Raw genomic sequence first — 16,803 nt, forward strand, 5'->3', positions numbered from 1 at the left:
GATCCCGGGGTTAGGGGATTGAGCCCCACATCGGCTCCCTGCTCAGTGGGGAGCCTGCTCCTCCCTCTGCCTCTGCTGCGCTGCCTGCTTGTGCTCTCTCGCTTTCTCTGTCAAATAGAGAAATAAAATCTTAAAAAAAAAAGATTTTGGGACGCCTGGGTGGCTCCGTTGGTTAAGCCGCTGCCTTCGGCTCAGGTCATGATCCCAGCGTCCTGGGATCGAGTCCCACATCAGGCTCCGTGCTCGGCGGGGAGCCTGCTTCTCTCTCTGTCTCTGCCTGCCTCTCTGTCTGCCTGTGCTCGCTCTCGTGCTCTCTCTCTCTCTGACAAGTAAATAAATAAAATCTTAAAAAAAAAAAAGATTTTGTCAGAGGGAGAGCACAAGCGGGGGGCAGCAGGCAGAGGGGAAGCAGGCGCCCCACCGAGCACGGAGCCCGATGTGGGACTCGATCCCAGGGAGCTTGATCCCAGGATCATGACCTGAGCCGAAGGCAGATGCTTACCCCACTGAGCCCCCCAGGAGCCTCAGGCAACTCTGTTTTTTTTTTTTTTTAAAGATTTTATTTATTTATTTGACAGACAGAGATCACAAGTAGGCAGAGAGGCAGGCAGAGAGAGAGGAGGAAGCAGCTCTCCGCCGAGCAGAGAACCCGATGTGGGGCTCGATCCCAGGACCCTGGGATCATGACCTGAGCCCAAGGCAGAGGCTTTAATCCCCTGAGCCACCCAGGCGCCCCAGAAGCTTCTTATTTTGATGCAGTCAGAAGAGTTTTTCACTTTTGTTTCTCTTGCCTCAGGAGACATCAGGGAAGACGCTGCTGTGGCCGGCGACAGAGCCGGGTGCTCTCTTCTCGGATGTTTCCGGCTTCAGTTCCCGCGTCTCTCTCCGGGCGCGGGGCCGGGGCGCACTCCGACTTGGGCTGCGCTCGGCGGCCGGTTTCCCTGCACCGCCCGGGAGGCTCGTGTGTTCCCGCTGCGCGTTCTCGCCTGCTGAGCCCCAGAGTAACTGACGGTTGGTTGTAGGTCCAGTTCCGGGCTCTCTACTCTGTCCCGGGACGGGGGTGTCTGTCCTGTGCCAGCACGGCTGTCGGGATGGCTGCAGCTCTGGGGTAGGACCTGGAATCCGGAACTGTTGGAACGTCCAATCTTGACTTTCTTTTCGGAGATTGCTCTGGCTCCTCGGTCCTCTGCGGTTCCCTACAGACTTTAGGGTTTCGTTCTGTGAAAATGCTGTTGGCATTTTGACAGGGATGACATTGCATGCATAGTTTGCTTTGGGTGTACGGGCAGTTTGACGTAAGCTTGTACTTACTTGCGGGAGAGCGTGAGCACAGGGGCGGTGGGGGAAGAGCGGCCCCGTGCGAGCGCCGAGCCCGACGCAGGGCTCCATCTCAGGACCCCCAGATCATGGCTGAGCCGAAGCCGAGGGCTGGACACTGACAGGCGGTGCCCCCCTAGGTGCCCCGAGTGGGGACATTTTGGCCACAGTTGTCCTACGGTCGACAAGCACCGAGTCGTTTTCCAGTTGTCGGTGCTGTCTGCGGTTTCTGCCGGTCAGTACGGTTTTCAGAGCACGGGTCTTTCGCCTCCTTTGTTTATTCCTAGGTATTTTATTGGTTTTGGTGCAATTGTAAACGGGATTGTGGGGGCAGGTGGCTTTCTGAATTTCTCTACCTGCGGCGTCATCCCCCGCCTGGATCAGTGCTGCGGTTTCCGGACGCCTTGCATCCTGCAACCCCCCGAGATCACCCGTCGGTTCTGCAGTTTCCTGGTGGGCTTTAGGGTTTTTTGTATGTGGTATCGTGCCTTCCGGAAATAGGGAACGTTTTACGTCTTCCTTTTCAATTTGGGTGGCATTTATTGCTGTTTTCCTGATTGCTCACGGCTGGGGACTTCCAGGACCACGCCCAATGAAAGTGGGGAGAGGGGACATCCCTGTCTTGTTCCCGAGCTCAGGGGAAGGCTCCTGCTTTTCCACCACTGGGTGTTGTGTGAGCTGCGGCGTTTATACATGGCCTTTGTCATGCTGAGGTGTGTTCCCTGTAAGCATACTTTGTTTGAAGGGTTTTTATCATGGATAAAAGAGCGTTGCAAGTTGGCGAATGTTTGTTGTGCATCTATTGAAATGCTGTGTTTCTTCTCTCACTGACTGAGGTGACACACTGATTGATTTGCAGATGCCAAATCATCCTTGCGTCCAGGGAGCGCAGCCCCGTGGTCTTGATGCTGCGGGGCAGGCGCCCGGCGCGGCCGCGGGGAGCCCGGCTGGGCTGACCTCCGCTGGGTCCCGCACTTGCTGGCGGGCGTGAGTCTGTCTTGCTTATTAGTAGGGCCACTCGGGCTATTTCTGACACTTTTCTGTTTGCGGATGAACATGAAGGTTTTGGAATTCTGAGTCCAGCACTGGTTACTGGGTGACCTCTGGGAAGCCGCGGACACTCAGTTTTCATTTCTACGAAATGGAAGCAGTAACCACAGGGCTATCACGAGGTTATCTCACGAGCTAGAGGACGGGGGCAAGCGACGTCCCGTGTTGCTGCAGCTCCCTCACCTAGGAGGTCGGGTTCGGGGCCGCCTGGGTGGCTCAGTGGGTTAAGCCTCTGCCTTCGGGTCATGATCTCAGGGTCTCCAGATCGAGCCCTGCTCGGCGGGGAGCCTGTCCCCCCCCCCCACCTACTTGTGACTTCTCTGTCAAATAAATAAATAAAATCTTAAAAAAAGAGAGTCGGGTTTGGGTACCTTCCTGAAAGGGCTGTTGTGAATGTGAGTGGATGAGTGTTCCGGAAGCTGCTTACTATGGCAACGGCCAGGCCCCGAGCCTGGGGCTGGCCGGTGAGTACCAGCGGGTGGGTGTGTGCGCGTGCGTGCATGGCCGCAGGCGCCGTGACTAGTCCGCGGGGCGGTTGGCCTGGGCTGACGCTGCGGGCGCGGGGGCGGAGAGACCTGTCTGGAAGCAGGATGGGGGGAGGAGGTCCTGGAAGGTAAGGGGAGGACAGGGACGGGGGAAAAAAACCAGCAGGCTCACCACTCTGTTGTTAGGAAAAGTTTTTCCATTTAATACTAGACTTTCAAGGATTGAGATGCAAGCTTTTTATGCAATTACATCCAATGTTAAAATCGGTAATACATAATTTACAAAGATTAACATCAAAACAATCATCTATTTAGATATGCTTTTGTAAAAAGGAAATATATTAGCAGCATTTATGTTTCCCGCAATCACACAGCCTACAGGCATGCAGACTAACCGGATCTATTCGCAGTGGGTAGTGCTTTGCCCCGCGTTGCAAACACCGAAACCCACCCGGCAGCTGGGGGGGTTCTTTTTATTTCATTATTATAAAATAACCGAAAAATAAAAAAAGGCATTAATTTCTACACCAGTAAGAAAAAACAAGTTTTTGCACTTACCTAACATTTGATTGTCTAAAAAACATTTCAGTTTTTAGTCTTTCAACAAAAGAAAGATAAAATGACAGAGCGTAGTGTCTTTTGCTTCTGTTCTCACATTTTACAAAGTTTTTTTCTTTTTTAAAATTTTAGTGTTTAACACTATTCAAGGAAATATTGAATTTTAATCTCTTTCTTGTCATTTTCCTGCTTTTTGACTAAAAGGAGACCCCCAAAGTGCCCCTATTTCCCACCTCCCTCCCCCCCAGCTCCCTGCAATGAAAACCAAAGGAAACCACTTAAACGGGCATGCGATGGTTCGGGCTCCGCACGTGAGTATCTCATACCCAGGCCTCGTCTAATGTACAGTGCTTCTCTACAGTAAGAAAATACTCCAAACTATTTTCTTAATTCTCTTTCTTCTTTAATAAAATATTTATTCTGCTTTTTCTCTGCTTGAGGGGATCTTTGGCATCCCCTGTCTCTTTTGTCTGTTTTTCTTCCCTCAAGATCGACACAGAAAGGAGAAAAAAACAAAGATTCAATGGAATGGAAGGTGTCCATGTTTCTACCTAAACAAGTCAGAGCGTTGGCATCACGGGGAAATGTACAGTGAGGACAGCGTTGGTCCGGGTTTCGAGAACGGTGGGGCCGTGCGTCCTGCTTTACTGCTCCCGAGTCACGCAGCAGACACACACACAGACATCCAGACGGACATATATACACACACAACTTGGCACATTTAAAATCCATCTTTTCTCTTAGAAGAACATCTAAAACGTAATGCATATGTATGTCTGAGAGGACAACAAAGCAAAGCGTTTTAAATTTTATTTTTAAAGAGACAGTATTGTCTGGTAACTTCTGGCCAAGAGAAGGGGAAGGAAGGAGACATCGTGATGTCCCTCCTGCTGCCGTCACCAGGGCGTGGAGGACACGGGACGTGGGGGCGAGCACTGTCTCTAGGAGCGGGACGCTGAAAACCGTGTAACGGAGAGAACGAGTAGTGTTCTGAGCTGACGCTGCACACTCACGACAGACACTGACCGGCGAACACTGCCCGGCGGCCTGGGTAGTGACTCGGGGGAGGCTGGGGGTCGCTTCTACGGAGGCTCTACAGTGAGTCTGTTCTGAGACGCGTCTCCGTCCCTGGGGCCCGGCAGACACATGCAGACACGCGGCCACAGCACGGGCAGGGCCGGGGACCGCAGGGGCCTGGCCTTCTTGTTAGAAAAAAACCAGGTCTGGCAGGTTATGAAGGTTAAAACAAAAACCACGACCGCAAGTCCTGTGCCCTCTGACCCCATGGGGGCCTTCCCTGACCCACGATTACATTCCGGGAGGGAGAGGCAGGGAGAAGGGCGGAGGGCGCAAGTGCTTGGACTCGGCAGTTGGCGTTTTACTCTGACCTGACTGGGCAAGAAAGGAGAAACTCTCCCCGGCAAGGATCTGTCCGGAAAGAGGCCCCAGCCGCTGCTGGGGGGAGGTCTCTGGGGGGAGCTCTTGGAGCCCACAGAGAAGAGGCGGGGGGTGGGGGTCCCCTCCCGCTGGACGGGGCGGGACCCCTGGGCAGAGGAAGCAGCCTGGCAGCAGGGCCCGCTGGGCCGGGGGGGGGGGGGGCACAGAAAGACCTGGCCTGGGGCAGGGGCGAAGTGTGACCACGGTCCACGAGGCTCCGGCCACCCCTGGGGGTGTCTGGTCCTCCTCCTGGCACGAACCCGCTGGGGGGAAGCGGCGGAGAGGAGCCCGAGCCAGAGGGCGCCGTTCGGATGGACCCCCTTCCTCTCCGCCAGCTCCAAGGTGTGTGAAGTACCTAATGCCAACGACACGGCCCCTCCTGCCCCTCCGCACTCCGAGGCCGCGAGCAGGACTGTGCGCTCCATGACGGCGGACGCTCGAGCGCTGCGCCGCTCACTTGCGAAAGCTGTTTTCTGGGAAGAACAGAGTGCGTCTCCGCAGCTTCCGGCCCGAGCCCTCCTCCAGCAAGTAGGTCACGTCGATGGCTGCGGACGGAACCGGCAAGGCTCAGCGACCACCCCTCCCGTGCCTTGTTCCAGGTCTGAGCTCCAAGGAGGTCACAGGAGTCCGGTGACTCCTTTTCCGACCTCTGGGCACCTCGGGCCTTCCTCCAGCCTCTGGAGAGAAGACTCCGGGGCGTGGGGGGGGGGGGGCGAGCTCTCATCACTCAGTCCCCCTCCCCGGATGGAACCGTGCGCGGGGCCCACCAGAGAACCAGGATGTTTTCGCAGAACGATTCCGTCCTGGGCAAGGAGCGGCGAGCTGTTGCTTTTCCTTCCTTCCTTCCCCATCTCCCCTTTTTCCTTCCTTCCTTCCCCATCTCCCCTTTTTCTTAAACCTGGGACACGAGCCCGACTCTGTCTTACCATTTTTCCCAGGGATTTTTTCAAGGAGATTGAGTAAGATCTGGTTGAGGCGTTCCCGCTGGCTGTGCCTTCGCTCCTCAGGGCTGCACGCAGGCTGGGGGTCCTGTCCGCTCTCCTCCGGCTTCTGGGCCCCCTCGCCGATTTCCGCAGCGGCCCCCTCCCGCTCTGGCTCCTCCAGGCTGGGCATCTCGTTGGCGGCTTGCTCCTGGCTGGCCAGAACCTCTTCGATCAAGGGCAGAGCGTCATCCTCCTGGCCCAGGTCTTTCAGGGGGGGCTTTGGGCGCTCAGACTTCCAGGACGACCTGCCAGAGAGATGTGGGAATTTTGACTAAGGCCGTGCAGGGGAGGGGAGGGGAGAGGGGGGAGGAGGAGGGGAGGGACCCCCGGCTGGCTTGAGATCCTGAGCGAGCTCTTAGAAGCCTCGGGCTCTGGCCATCACTGTTATCATTATTTGCACAAATCATGACCTTTTCCTGAAATCGACTTTCTAATTATAAGACTCAATTTTCCGTCCTTTAGGGAAGCATGCGCCGCCGCGGAGCTGGTCAAACCGCCAGCTGGCTGAGAAGGAAGGTGCAGCCGTGTGACGCCTGCAGTCCCACCACAGGGACAATCCGAGCGGGGTGTCTGCCTTTCCCGACTGTCTGCACGGCCCCATTCACCGCGGAAGGAAACGGAAGGAAACGGAGGGAAACGGAAGGGAAGCCTTCACGGCTCCTTCTCCTAGAACAAGACTCTCTGGTCAAAACCAGCACAAGTGGGAGCTCCGCGGCCACCACGCTCGGCGAACGCTCGGCCCTGAGCAGCTACGGGACGGAGGCCCCGAGGTGATGGGACAAGCTTACGGAAACCTTCAAGAAGGAGACTCCTCTGCACCTGTCTAGAGTTCCGGTTCAGAGCTTTCTTGTCCTTCTGTTTCTGCTCCCTGCGAGTCATCCTCCCTGCCCCCGACTAAAGCTCCGGGGGCAGCCCGGGCCTCCCGACACCCAGGGCTTCCGAGGCGCTGGCGGCTCCACAGGCCACCGTCAGAGGCCCCAGTGCTGGGGGGCCAGGTGGTTGGTGCTGCTGCCCCGCCCAGGTCGCCAGCCTCCCCTCTGTAAGGGTCTCCTCACCCCGCCCGGGCACTCACCGCCCTCCGTTCCTCTTGTAATTGTCTGGGACGTAATGAGGCTGCAAAAAAAGGGAAGGCGTTGAGTTTGCTGCGGAAACTGGCTCAGGGGAGCTGGGAAACGGGACAGGGAGGGAAGCGAAGGAAGGAAAACACAGGGCAAAGCCCTTCGGAGCTGGGCGGCTGCGCTTCAAGGGCAGGAGTCAGTCCTCCTGTCAGTCTGTGAGGCCACAGCGGTTTCGGGGTCTTGCACGCCTGTGACGATGGTAAGGGGGTCGGGCTCCCAGTCCTGTCCGCCCCATCCTAACGCCTGAGTAGTTCAGGCTGGGGCTTCAAGGCTGACCTGAGAGCTGCTGCCCGAGCAAGCAAGACCAAAGAAGTCCAGAGGAGAGAATATAAAGTAAGTACTGTCTAGAGAAATCCAAAAACAATTATAGGAAAAATGGACATAAAGTTTCTTTCTCGATAGATGGTTTCTTAACATTCTAGGTTTCTTAATATTCTTAACATTCTAGAAGACGGCCCCAAGTTTTGACAAGCCCACAAAAAGCAGAGTCAGAAGTGAGTAGCCCAGTCCGGGTTTCAGGACAGCGAGTGCACTGGTGGACGGACGGGCGTCCACAGCCCTGCGGACTGATGAATGCACAGGACTGGAGCGCTATGTTCACGACAATTTAAAGAAAAAGCATACAAAAAAGGCAAGAAATGAAAATGTTAACAGTGGTTATTTTCTGTGTAGGGGATGACATAGAAGTTTTCCTTCTAAATGCCTCTGTACTTTTCACATTTTATACAATGATGCTGTCTTACATTTTAAATGCAGGATATATGGGAAAAGCCCTGAACTATTTTCACCGGTTTTCTCAGGGTTCTCGCCATTCTCTCTGCTTGCTTGCTTAAAATTATGGATATGAAAACTCAACAAAAAACTATACTGAGGGCCACCTGGGTGGCTCAGTTGTCAAGCATCTGCCTTTGGCTTGGGTCATGATCCAAGATCCTGGGATCGAGCCCCGCATCGGGCTCCCTGTTCAGCGGGGAGCCTACTTCTCCCTCTCCCGCTGCCCCTGCTTGTGTTCCCTCTTGCACTGTGTTCCTCTGTCAAATAAATAAATAAAATCTTTAAAAACTACACTAAGAGCTCAAGGGCCAAGACAGTAAAGAGGGGAGAGACAAGCGAAGAAAACCGGACGATAATACGGACATTAACAACTTGCTGAGAATCAGCGTGTGCCAGGAAATGCAGAACAGATGCGCGGGCGCACCGAGAAAGGCTGAATAAGCGTATGTACGTGCTGGGAAATGCAGAATAAATGTATGTATGTTGTTTAACAATCCCAAACAGGGGCGCCCTGGTGGATGAGTCAGTTGGGCGTCTGACTCTTGAACTCAGCTCAGGTCTTTGATCTCTGGGTCATCAGTTCAAGGTCTGTATCGGGCTCCATGCTATGCACGGAGCCTACTTAAAAAAAAGAGAGAAAGAAAAAGAAAAAAATCCTAACTAGAGACCGATTCCTACAGTTTGGGACGGACTAACGGGAAGAAGCAGCGGAGAGCGTGAAGGTTCCAACCCCAGGAATTCCCCGTGGGAACTATACTGCCCTTGTACGACAGGCAGGAGGAAGGAGACTTACGGAGAAATCTCTTTTGGGAGTGAGCTTCTTGGGGAAGTGGTCGAAGGCATAGGGTTTGGTGCAGACAGGGTAGCGGTTCCGGTGGATCTTGTAGAACAGGTGCGCGGACTTGTCAAGTCGGTAGTCACAGATGTACACGTCTTGCTCCTTCACTCCTTTGGGTCTCCCTAGGAGTTCAAATACTGTTAAAGAACGCTCCTGCCTTCCCTCCTTCACCTCGAGCCTGAGCTGCCCAGAGAGGAGTCCGCACCACTGGGAGGGCAGCGGGACCCTGGAGTGAAGGTGAGAGGCACGTGGTGACTGCGGAAGAGAGTCCCCGGAGGCAGAGCTGGAAGAGGGCCCGAGGAGTGGTGTGTGCGTCTCTGAGGGTATGGGTGGGCCACGGGTGGGGGGAAGCAGACAGGCAGCTCATCCGAGTGCTGCAGGAATCCGGGAGGAACACAGAGCACAGTGTGGGGACGTCAGGAGAGAGGGAAGGCAGGATGAATGAGGGGCGCACATCTGGAAATGAGGACTTTATAACCAGGGGATGGAGTCCCCAGAATGATGGAGCCCCAAGCAGCTGATGCTTGAATGGGGTACGTTTTCTTCTGGACCATTTGCTCCAACCGAGAAGATGAGCTGCTTCTCACCCATGATAGGTACTATTCCCTCCTGCCAGTGGCCCAGGGACACAGGTAAGAAGCGGTGGGCTGGAATTTGAGAACAGACGGACTCCACAGCCTACACCAGTAACCGCGGAGCTTAAAAAGCTAGTGTGCTTTTAGGGTTTGTTTCGTGTCCAGAGCGGATGACGGCCTTTGGGGTTTTGGAAAGGGCGTGTGGAAGAATGTGCCTTGTGACGACGCTACCAGAAGGCTGGGGAGGCATTATTAAGAAATGTCAACTAAGTTACAAACACAGGGAAATTAATGTTTGAGTATCAAGAAAAAAAATAAAAAGAAAAATAAGACATTTCTTAAATGAGCACCCAGTGCTAGCTAAAAGAAAGAGAAAACAGAGCTCTTTGAAGCTTCATGGCTAGCCGGACAGTCTTTTATCAGAGACAGCAGAACGGAGTGGCAGCTGCGGAGGGAAGGAACATTTCTCCAGCAGCTCAGGTTACCTACCTTTACAGTAAGTATAAAGGTCCAGGACGCAGCAGGTCCCCACCACGGCCTCCAAAGGAATGATCTCGTAGAGCGGCACCCGGAACAGCTCGTTGTGGTAGAAGCGGCGGGACGGAGAGTGGTGGGTCTCGTGGGGCCGGAAGTAGTGGTGACCAAAGGCAAACCGCTCCTCTCTAAGGCAGAAAGGGAGAGGTTCGGTTGACTGGCGAGGTCCTCGGCCATATCCGGCTCTGCGCCGGGAGGGCAGAGCGGGAGGAGGAGAGACGACCTCAACACGTACTTTTCATTCTTCCAAAGCTTCTCAATGCGGAAGATGTCTAGTTTGTCTCGGTTGATGTGTGACAACAGTCGGTAGGACTGGCGGACCGGGTGGCCGTCAGGTGTACGCCGGCTGTCCCGCATCAGGTACACGCAGTCGCCTAGGAAGGCACAGGACACATTAAATGACGCCTGCGTGAACCTGATCTACAGGGAAGGGCTTAAGGTCTCAAACGACAGACACAGAGAGCTACCGCGGGCAGTGTATCGGCGATGCTCGTCAGTCCGGACCAGGCGGAGGGCATGAGGGAGGTCCTCCAGCTCCTGGAATCCTGTGTGTTTTTCTCCGTCCTAAACTTGGCTCTTTGACCCCCTGGTCTCTCCGAATCAGTTTTATGTGGGGGAGGGGAAACGTGTAAAGCCCAAGGACTGGAGGACAGACCAATACTGCCAAGCCTTGAGCGACGTGGGTTTGAGCTGCACGGGTCGATTTTATGCACATTTTCCTTTTATTTTATGAGTGCAGCGCAGCACTGTGCGCGTGATGTAAAAAACCTTATGATTTTCTTAATGTTTTCTTTTCTCTAGCTTACTCTGTCGTAAGCATCCAATGTATCAATACATGGAACATACAGAATGTGTGAAAATCGACTACATCAGGCTATCAGTAGTTGAGTTTTTGGAGAGTCAAAAGTTGTATGTGGATTTCTGACTGTATCCAGGGTGGGGCAGGGGGGCTTGGTGCCCCCGAACACTGCATGGTCAAGGGTCAATCGTATTTAACTGCTACGAGCGGTCATGCGGGGACAGAAACTACTACGCAGAGAGCAGACGCTCCCACTGCTCGGGAGGGAGGGTCAGCTCGTGGGCACGCACCTTGACGAAGCAGCAAGTCATCTCGGAGCAAACAGATGAAGTAGACACAGCCGGGCTGGGCATAGTGGGGCCGAGGAATCATGGGCACCTCCTGTGAGAACGGAGAGCCGGCGGTGAGGGCCGGGACTACGACACCAGGCTACTGATCTCCATTCAAGAGGAAAAGGACTCAAACCTAGAATTCGCAACCCATTTGAGACTTACTGTTCAGTCATGCCAACACAACACACGTGAACCCAGATGGAAGCCGCTGGAGTGGGGAAATGAAGGCGGACAACGAGACCGACAGGCCAAGTGCCCAAGGAGCCGGAGGAAACTAACTGTACGGCCGCTCCTGCACCCCTGCGGAGCATGACCCCATGTGAGTGGGGCCAGTGACTGTCACAAGGACTCACGGAAGCCACCAGCATTTAGTGCCCAGAGGCCAGGGACGCCAGACTTTGCACAGCGCATCCCTCAGAGCACGGAAACGTCCGCTCAGAACGACAACGCCGCTGTTACGGAACGCTGCCCCAAACGCCTCCCTTCACAGCGAACACCTGCCCAAGACCACACGCACAAACACAGCAGACCCAGGACAAGACCCAATGAGCAACTTGGACAAGTCACCCAACCACTGTCTCTCCTGCCAGGTGGGCCTAAGACCGGCCTGTGTACTCGCGTGGGGAGCCGACAGTGTGTTCGGCACCAGTCCTTCTAGAGGCCTCTACGTAACGTGCTTCCCCTCTGACCACGTGCTTGGGAAAAGGAAGGGCAGAATTACTACCCTCGTGTCGAGTGTAAGAAACTAAGGCCAGAGAGGCTGAGTGGTTTATCGGGGGAAACGCAGCGCCGCAGGAGCAGGCAGGCGAGGGCCCGCTCGCTGGTCTCCTGCCTGCAGACCGCAGTCCCCGCAGAAGGCAGCTTACTCTGTCCACTGGCCTCGGGTCACACTGCTCACAAAGGTAGTGCTCCACGTCCGAGTTCAGCCCCATGCAGTCACAGTGCTGCCACACCTGCGGGGAGAAGCGTGCGGTTGGCGGGGGGGCTCTGGGGGTTAAGTATAAAATAACCCAAAACCCGCAGCAGGACAGGGTGAGGTCGAACAGGAACTAAGGGAGAAGTAGGTAAGTGCGGGGTCAGAAATGGTTTAAGACCGAGGAAAAGGAGAGCTTGTCTGAACCCGTGTACACTGCCTGGTCCATAGCACCACGGTGACCCTGGCCCAGCGGCGCTCTCGGGAGACGAGTGTACCCAGGAGAGGGGCACACCCTGGGGACCGGTCCCCAGGAGGGGTGAGTCCCCCCATGCTCTCCCGGCTGCAGCCCCTGGACCGCCCCGGGCGCCCCCGCCCTCCTGGCTCCACTCCCCAACCAGGCAGTGCGGTGCGGATGCTCCTCCGTCGGGAGCCCCGTCCACTCGGCTCCGTGGGAAGCCCCGTCCTGCATAGACGCGGATGCTCCTCTGTCGGGAGCCCCGTCCACTCGGCTCCGTGGGAAGCCCCGTCCTGCATAGATGCACGCTGCCCCCACGGGGCGAGAGGGCAGGTGGGCGCGCAGCGAGGGAAGGTGCGGGGCATGGAACGGGTCGGCCCGCGGGGTGCGGCGAGGCGAGCGCGGGGGGCTTCCAGAGCCCGCAGGCCGGCCCGCGCGAGCTCACCATGCACTTGTCGCACTGGATCATGAGGCCTTCGTCCTTGTGCAGGCCGCACACACAGCGGATCACGTCGTCGTCCTTCTCGTGTGCGTTCTCCTTCTCCGAAGCGGATGTCTCGCTGCTGTCGGCCTCGCTCGCCGTCTCCCCCACGATCTCGTCGATCTGCGCGGACGCCTCGTGCCGGGCATTGTAGTAGGTCTTCCGCAGGCGGCACACGTCCCTCCCGATGGGCGACTTGCGCCCGTAGTACTTCTGCGGGAGAGCGGGAGAGATCCTGGTGGGTCTTCTGGGGTCGGGGGCGCTCAGTGTGTCGGGCCGCGGCTCTGGATCGCGGGGCGGGGGTCTCAGGTCAGAGCGACCGGTACGGCCGCCCGCACGGCCTGTAGGAGGCACGGGACCCGAGTGTGCGTCGTGGTTTCCTGTTGCTCTGTGGCTGTCCGCGGTCCTGGGCTCGCACACCCCGCGGGCGCGGATCAGAGCCGGAGTGAGCGCTCACCGTCCCGCAGCGCAGGCTGCGCACACGGAAGCGAAGCGGGTTGGGCAGAAAGCGCGCTGGCGTCCCGCACGGATGGAGTTCTCCTACTTGTCTGTCTGCTCCTTTCTGTCCTCACTTCCTCACTTCGGTTCTCCCGTTATCTTGTAGCCCCCTTTGTCTCATTCCTCTCCAACTATTTCAAAATCACTGAAAAACACCTTTTCCATGTTCCATACAATAATCTATCTTCTCTTTTAGGTTCAAGGTCACCTTCTCACCAGTGTAATCTACCACCCATTAGCCTAAACCCCAGTTCCATCCTTCAGGTTTATTTCTACTTGCTCTACACAATTCTGTGTCTTTCACGTGCATTTACTGCCTTGAGGAAAGGAACTGCAGCGATGACTTCAGTGTGTAAAATGTACTATGTAAATACAAAGGTTCAAAACAAAATTAGGTCGTCTCCCCCCAAGGCTCATCCATTCAACTAGATAGTGAGAGAATGTGGGTGCGCGCCCACGCACAGGCCCCAAGGTGGGCGTCGGGACCCTGAGATCACAACCTGAGCTGAAACCAGAGTCAGATGCTGAACTGACTGTGCCACCCAGGGACCCCTAAATTAGGTTTTTATGAAAATGTCTTTTTAGGGAGTATAATTTAGTCTTTCCTTCTAGTGATATCCATGTCGCTACTGTATATAAAGAGTCCACAATATTTCGCAAACCTAACTTTTACACAAGGGGCACTCGGTAAAAACTGTTGTCTTTAGGGACGCCTGGGTGGTTTGGCCAGTTAAGTGTCTGCCTTCAGTTCAGGTCATGATTCCAGGGCCCTGGGATCAACTCCCGTGTGGGGCTCCCCACGCAGCAGAGACCCTGCTTCTCCCTCTGCCTGCTGCCCCTGTTTACGCTTGCTCTCTCACTCTCTCAAATAAAGAAATAAAATCCTTTCTTTTCTAAAATAAAATCTTTAAAAAAAACTGTTGCCTTTCTTTGCCAGAAATATAAAGGTTGACAGAAGGTAAAAATCTTAAGCCTCTAGAAAAAAAATTTTCTAAAGAACTTACTAATTACTTCTAAAAAACATTTTACTTGAGACAGAGACAGCATAAGCGGGGGGGGGGGGGGGGGGGGCAGCAGCAGAGGGAGAAGCAGACTCCCCGCTGAGCAGGGAGCCCGACACAGGGCTCCACCTCAGGACCTCAGGATCGTGACCTGAGCCGAAGGCGGACGCTTCACGGACTGAGCGACTCAGGTGCCCTTTTTCTCAAGTTTTTATTGAAATTCTAGTTACCTAACCTGTACTGTGATACTGGTTTCCGGAGAACTCAGTGTTTCGTCACGAGAGTACGTCACCCAGTGCCCATCACGACAAGGGCCTGCTTCACGTCCACCCCCGACTAGCCCGACCCCGTCCAGTCCATCCCCTGCCCACCTCTCCTTCAAAACGAACATCCTAAAGCCACGCCTGAAGTCAGTGTCCGTACCTCGGCGTTCCGGAACACCTTGAGCATGTCAGCGTCAAAGGCCTCCACGGTCTTGTAATGGCCGGTGAGGATCTGCCGCTCGATGGTGGCCAGGTCCAGCGGCTCGGAGATCTTCTCATAGTAATCCGCGTTCCTGCAGTGGAAAGCCACCGTGTCAGCCCGGCCCGCCGAGCGCGGACTGAAACCTCCTGGGTTCCTACGCTGGCGAACTTACTTTTTCTTTGGGGGGAGGTTCAAGAGGGGGGCGGCCAGAGCTTGTCGGGAAGAATCTGCAAAAGAAGGCAGGGGTCAGAAGGCCGGTGTGACCGGGAGAGGCAGGCGCGCACCCTCTCGGAGAACGCAGGGCCCCCATGTCAGAAGTTCGCGGGGAAAATCTAAGCTTTTTTTGAGGCACGACCATGAAATGTCCAGGACTTTTCAGAAATGTGGGCTCCTGGAGGCAGGGGAGGACTTTCAGGATGACCCGGGACAGGAGCAGCGAGAGACGGGGAAGTACTGAGGCGTGGAGGACGCCGCCCCGCTCTGCAAATGTTACTGAAGCCAAGAGCGTCTTCTCCAAACAGGGTTTTCTATTCTTGCTCTTGGAACGTTGGCCACAGTATTATTCTGCTGGTTTGGGTTCAATTAAATTCCAGATAATGGATGATTTAGAACTGGAAATACTTTCTGGAATCCATCTTCTTGTAACACAGTTACTTTGTATTATGTGAACAGTTCCTAACTGGGGCTACTTGCTACCTTACCTACTTTCTTTTTTAAAAATTCTATTTCCTGGGGGCGCCTGGGTGGCCCAGTGGGTTAAGCCTCTGCCTTCAGCTCAGGTCATGATCTCAGGGTCCTGGGATCAAGCCCTACATGGGGCTCTCTGCTCAGCGGGGAGCCTGCTTCTCCCTCTCTCTTTCTGCCTGCTTCTCTGCCTACTTGTGATCTCTCTCTCTCTGTGTCAAATAAATAAATAAAATCTTTAAAAAAAAAATAAATAAAAATTCTATTTCCTGGGGCACCTTTGTGGCTCAGTCAGTTAAGCCTCTGACTCTAGCTTCCAGCTCCGCTTGGGGTCTCAGGGCCGTGAGATGAGCCCCGCGTGGGCCCCACGCTCAGCGCAGCCCGCCGGGCGTTCTCTCTCCCTCTGCTCCTCCCCCTGCTTGCGAGCCCTCTCTAAAATGAATAAAATCTTTAAAAACATTCTATTTTGTGACTGAAGTATAGTTAACGTACAGCGTTGGCTTCAGGTACACAACCTCATGATCCGACAACTGTGTGTGTCTCGACGCACACCACGGTGAGCGCAGTCACCATCTGTCACCACGCGAAGCTGCTCCAGTATGACCGACTGCACTCCCTACGCCGTACTCAATTCTGTGACTTACTGATTTTGTGACTGCGAGTCTGTACTCAATCCCCTTTATTTCATCCATCCCCTCCCCTCCTCTCCAGCAACCACCAGTTCTCTGTATTTAAGAATTTTCACATACGAGTGAAACCACATGGTACCTGTCTGACTTATTTCACAAAGCATAATGCCCGGTGGGTCTATCTGCGTTAGAAATGGCAAGATCTCCTTCCTTTTCATGGCCAGGCAACGATCCCTTGCACACTCTCCTTTATCTGTTCACTTACGGATGGACACGGAAGCTACTTCTTGGCTATTCTAAATAACGCTGCAAAAACCACAGGGGTGCACGTGTCTTTTTCAATTAGTACTTTCATTTTCTTTGGGCAAATACTCAGTAATGTGATTACTGAGTCATATGGTGTTTCTACTTATTTTTTGTTTCCTTCCTTCCTTTTTAAAGATTTATTTATTGGGGCAGCTGGGTGACTCAGTCAGTTGAGGGTGTGGCTTTGGCTCAGGTCATGATCTCAGGGTCCTGGGATCGAGCCCAACCCCTTGGGTTCCCTGCTCAGTGGGGAGCCTGCTTCCCCTTCTCTCTCTGCCCCTCATCTGTTTGTGCTCTGTCAAAGAAATAAATAAAATCTTAAAAAAGAAAGATGTATTGTTTATCGGAGAGAGGGAAGTAAGCACAAAGGTGGGCGGGGCGGGGCGGGGTGGGACAGAGGGAGAGAGAACCCCGACCGACTCTGGCTGAGCACGAAGCTGATTTCGGAGCTTGATTTCACAAGTCGGAGATCAAAACATCACCACGTGAAGCTGGAATAGAGAGCTGGACACTCAACTGACTAGGCCACTCAGGTGCCCCGCATCTTTAATTAAAAAAAAACATTTATTTCTGAGAGAGAGAGTGAATGCGTGAGCAGGGGGAGCAGAAGGGGCAGGGGGGAAGCTGGCTCCCCGCTGAGCAGGGAGTGCGTCGGGGAATTGGGATCATGACCTTCCATCTTTAATTTTTTGGGGAACCTTCACGGGCTACTTCACTTTCTAGCAACAGTGAGGGAAAAAGCCCATTACTTCATGCCCAGAACGTGGGGACGTGTCGATGGGCTGGCT

At 54.6% G+C, this 16,803-nt stretch overlaps 1 protein-coding gene across 2 annotated transcripts in view; it reads right to left on the reverse strand.

Moving 5' to 3' along the window:
* Positions 1-3,035: 3,035 nt before the first annotated feature.
* The window catches only part of ASH1L (ASH1 like histone lysine methyltransferase), a 172,287-nt gene continuing 158,519 nt past the window's right edge, over positions 3,036-16,803 (reverse strand). For both annotated transcript variants that reach the window (XM_045983164.1, XM_045983163.1), the window contains exons 18-28: positions 14,569-14,623; positions 14,355-14,487; positions 12,397-12,645; positions 11,667-11,753; positions 10,759-10,849; positions 9,905-10,043; positions 9,625-9,797; positions 8,516-8,682; positions 6,903-6,943; positions 5,774-6,075; positions 3,036-5,392 (exon numbers count right to left, since the gene is read on the reverse strand). In XM_045983164.1, the coding sequence (XP_045839120.1) occupies positions 5,301-5,392; positions 5,774-6,075; positions 6,903-6,943; positions 8,516-8,682; positions 9,625-9,797; positions 9,905-10,043; positions 10,759-10,849; positions 11,667-11,753; positions 12,397-12,645; positions 14,355-14,487; positions 14,569-14,623 (1,529 nt within the window). In that variant the 3' untranslated portion in view covers positions 3,036-5,300. The remainder of the gene's footprint in view (positions 5,393-5,773; positions 6,076-6,902; positions 6,944-8,515; positions 8,683-9,624; positions 9,798-9,904; positions 10,044-10,758; positions 10,850-11,666; positions 11,754-12,396; positions 12,646-14,354; positions 14,488-14,568; positions 14,624-16,803) is intronic.

This window comes from Meles meles, chromosome 17 (genome assembly GCF_922984935.1).
Source record: "Meles meles chromosome 17, mMelMel3.1 paternal haplotype, whole genome shotgun sequence".
NCBI classification, from domain to species: domain Eukaryota; kingdom Metazoa; phylum Chordata; class Mammalia; order Carnivora; family Mustelidae; genus Meles; species Meles meles.